The 4,069-nt window shown below is 43.1% G+C and overlaps 1 protein-coding gene across 1 annotated transcript in view; it reads left to right on the plus strand.

Moving 5' to 3' along the window:
• Window positions 1-1,105: 1,105 nt before the first annotated feature.
• T265_12122 (hypothetical protein) overlaps window positions 1,106-4,069 on the plus strand; it is a gene marked incomplete at both ends in the record, with an annotated part of 9,248 nt that continues 6,284 nt past the window's right edge. The window contains 2 exons of the mRNA XM_009179120.1: window positions 1,106-1,213; window positions 1,611-1,622. Of these exons, the coding sequence (XP_009177384.1) occupies window positions 1,106-1,213; window positions 1,611-1,622 (120 nt within the window). The remainder of the gene's footprint in view (window positions 1,214-1,610; window positions 1,623-4,069) is intronic.

Genomic DNA, 4,069 nt, shown 5'->3' on the forward strand with positions numbered 1-4,069 from the left:
TTCCTTTAAAGAAATGGAAACCTTATTGTTGACCGTTTTTCCTATTGTTTTTTGGTTTGATGGTGCTGAAGAAAGAGGTCTTTTTGTTGTTGTGCTTGATGTAAACCCATGTTCTGCAATTAAAATCATGTGAATTTACAGTGAGGAAAGGATCCATCAATGAAAATCTCATTCCCCTTAAACACAGGTAACCATTTTTGCATTAAAAAACGGTGGGACATAAAATACCCCGAGAACCATTTCACCCACCTGACAAAGGCCAGTGAGTGTGCACATAAAGGATAATGCGCTAAAGTCTGTTGTATGTTGAGCTTACTCACCGTGCACTGACAACGTTAACAACACATGATTCCAGCTCGGCCACCGGTTGCTCCGTGAACACGGCTACGTCCGTCGGTTTGATGATCCTGTTCCTGCGTCCATCACAAGATATCATACTGGTTTCATCTTCCTTCGCCGTATTTAGTACCGAAAACCGAAGGAAACATCTTCAAAATGGGGAAGACTTTAGCGGGTTCGTTCGGCTACTTAAATGCTTTGAAGTAGCATATGTAAAGTCGAATTTTCTGTAACGGCTTGAAGATGGAACACAGTTACGCCGTTTTGCACGAAATTCGCTGTCTCTTCAGATCCCAACAATTAATAAATTTAAAAGGGAAGACTTTGGAGTTTGCCGTGGCAGTGCCAACTAAACCAAAGGCTGTTTCTGCTTGCACGCATCCGGCTTCTAGCTGTGATTAGCAATGGCCTCAGCAATTTTTAGGAACCTGCTATTTTTGTCTTGAACGCGGTATCAGATACGGTCACTGGATCCCTGTGATGTTTGCTGTCAGTCGCATGACAGAACGTCCGGCAGTGTCGAATGTCATCCTGTTTGGCTCTGATACTGTACAGGTGCGCCCGTCTTCGTCTGCTCAACGGCACATGCTTCAACATTCTCGGACGTTGCACAGGTGCGCCCGTCTTCGTCTGCTCAACGTCACGTGCCTCAAAATTCTCAGACGTTGCTGTCCTTCCGTCTTGATTATGAAGGTGACCGCGCACCCGCACATGAATCAATAGGTAACATTCAGTTTGGCAGATGATTGTAATGGGGCTTTGATTGATGGCAGTGGAACAACAAGCCAAGTCTGGCTGCTTACTAGGTCGTCTGCATCGCAGCTCTCAGATGATGTTATGTGACTTCGCTGAAATCGATCCCTTTGAAGTACAGGTTATTGAGAAGAGGAAATCTTTTGGGACTTGATGTTGTAGGGATCTGATCAGGTCAATATCACGTCGGCAATAAGCTGGTGCAATGCGGGTATTTTTCTCTTGAAGTTTGCTTGCTTGAAAAAATTTTAACGCAAGTTTACATCAAAAATAGGTTAGGTTTCATTTCAGTGTAAAAGTTTTTGCTACAGTGTCAAACATTTCTGGGGAGAAGTATGGCTGATATCTTATAGACACCTGACTTATAATGAGTTGAACTTAGTGCAACTGAAGTATAATCGTTGACATATGTTGTACACTAGTAATACGTTTGTTATTGTGACCGTACTCATTATATTCTTTTCAGTTAATCGCTTGTTCTGTGGACTTTATCATGCTTTGCCTTTCTTTTTTTACAGGTTCGCCTAACAGTAAGGTGGGAGTTGAGGGATGCAGATGGCAGAGAGATTATCTGTGTTTTGATCCCCGTGAAAATCCAGTCGAGATAACCCAAATACGGCGATCGGGTTTAAGCGCCAAGCTTGAAAATAAATATCTTGTAATGTATTGCTTGTACTATTACGGATAGTTGGGGACTTTCGAACACAGGAACAGAAATTGGCCTGTTTGAAGCAACTGATCGGCGTATATTGTTAGTAGTAATACCCTGTGTCAAGCTTCTGGGTGAAATCAATCCTAAAGTTGCATATCTCAGGGGCTGACTAGAAAGTGAGAACGGCTCTGAACTAGGGGGTTCTCATTGTAATATACTACTCATAAGGTTGCTGAAAATCCGTCGACAGCCCACGACCGGTTTCGCCCTTCTTGGGGCTCATTAGGTAGACGCAGTCCTCGGGCTCCGTCAGCCTTATGTTCTCCTTTAAACCAGTTGCCTGAGAACATCACAAACGAGAGATTCAGCTGGGTTCCAGATGAGTCTCTCAAAAAAACCGAGTTGGTGTGCAAATGAGTGTATAGTGGGTTCTCACTTCGCAATACTTTAGCCTGTCCCAGCATCCACTTTGAAGCTGCCTTACCAGACCTCTTTCTGTCTTGATGGTTAATGCCAGCAGGTGACACCAGAAGCAAGCCGTCACACAATGGGTAGCTTGAATTTGTTAAGAAAATGGTCACTGAAAGACCCCAATATAGTGGGTGCTTTAACCTGATTTCGCGAAAAGGCAGTGGCTAGTGTTGGGGGTATCAATATCCCCCAGAAAACGCTGTGTTTTTATGTGTGCTAGCGAAATCCCGGCATATTCAAGGTCAAACTATGAAAAATCAATGGCCTATTGATACTCCAAGGAAATTTAAATCCGACCACGTACAGGATACCATTCTTTCCACTGACTTGGGTTCGGAAGCTCCGGGCATCGCCTGTTGATCGTGTTGTTGGATTATTAAGGTTTGTGTCCGAGGTTTTCGTCTTCTTACTATTCGCCGTGCTAGGAGTCTGGATCAAGCAACATAGCTGGGGATAGAGTGTTGCCACACTCCGCATTATCATATTGTTTGCTCGCTGCGTGACAGAACCGTAACAGCTAGTTTTGCCAATAAAAAACGGCTTTTTCGATCGTTTGCTTTGAAATTGTAGCAACATGTTTAAACATTCTTGTGGAGAAAAAAAGGATTAACCGGCCTGTCTAACCGATTCGTTGATAATCAACTCCCCACCATTTGGGACATTTTTTTACTCCGTAACAATCGTATGGTAAAAACGCGGCATCGGAAAAAAACGAACATTGGTTGGGTAAAACGAGTGACTGTCAGCACTCGCAATTTTAATTCCTTAACTGTCTAGTTTCAGCGCGTGTCATGTTTGAGGCCAAGCAAGCAGTGAAAATTGATTTGTATTCCGTTCGCACAAAGAACTTCGAGACAGTATGACTATAGCTGACAAGACAATAAACCTAAAGTGTCTGAAATGAAATGCGAGTTAGTTGAGGAATCAACGGGCAACCGTACAATTGTAACGACTAAATTGGCCAATGTAGCTTTGGTACTGGAGTTCATTGGCCGTAAAGACCCAAATCACCTACCTTTCAAGAGGCACCGTTATGTGGGAAACAATGGACGCCACGCAAACCACAACAAGAAGAAAAAGTTGAGAATGGGGTGGGTGTGCATGACATTGGCACAAAATCGGGCTCCTCTTCAGTCACACCCCTGGAGTTATTATCCAAGAGATAGCAGAAACTTGGAATCATGTTGTCAGAAGACTTAGCCTCCTGGTTGTCAACTCCAGGATATCCAAGGTGCCGATCTCATGGGATATCATCATTTCAAAGGAGCACCTACTTTTCACTATTTGTTCATCGTAGAAAGTATACGTTTTAAGAAACTTATCTGTTTATTAGAAGCTTTCTACGTAGTTACATCATACGACAGGTTTACACCAAATTAAGAGCATCGCAGATTACACACCACATTTGTTGCCAACTAATGGTGTTTTATTCAAGAACAGCTGCGCGTATCCCGTCGCAGTTCGGGCATGCCGAGTCAGACAACACCAAGAATCTCGCATAGGGTTATTGCTCGCTTCAAGATATAAGTACGTTTGGTCCAAAAGAAATCTACTGTAATACAATGGGTATGAATAGCCTGCGATTTTCATAACCTGGTTTAAAAATCAGAAAACGTCTCGTGGCTCACCTGAAGGGTCAACAACACAATAGCTGGATGTCAGGTGGGTAAATTACATTACTCGCACTCTTTCTGGAACAACATAATGACGGTGGTACATTGGTTGCCATCACGCAAAACAAAATCAACTTCTTTATACATCACAGAGCCAGGTTAAAATGGTGTCTTCCTCACGAGAGTGAACAGCACATTCGTGTATCTATCTAATATTTAGATGGCGGTGTGGCTTGCATAA

Source organism: Opisthorchis viverrini, assembly GCF_000715545.1.
Source record: "Opisthorchis viverrini unplaced genomic scaffold opera_v5_957, whole genome shotgun sequence".
NCBI classification, from domain to species: domain Eukaryota; kingdom Metazoa; phylum Platyhelminthes; class Trematoda; order Opisthorchiida; family Opisthorchiidae; genus Opisthorchis; species Opisthorchis viverrini.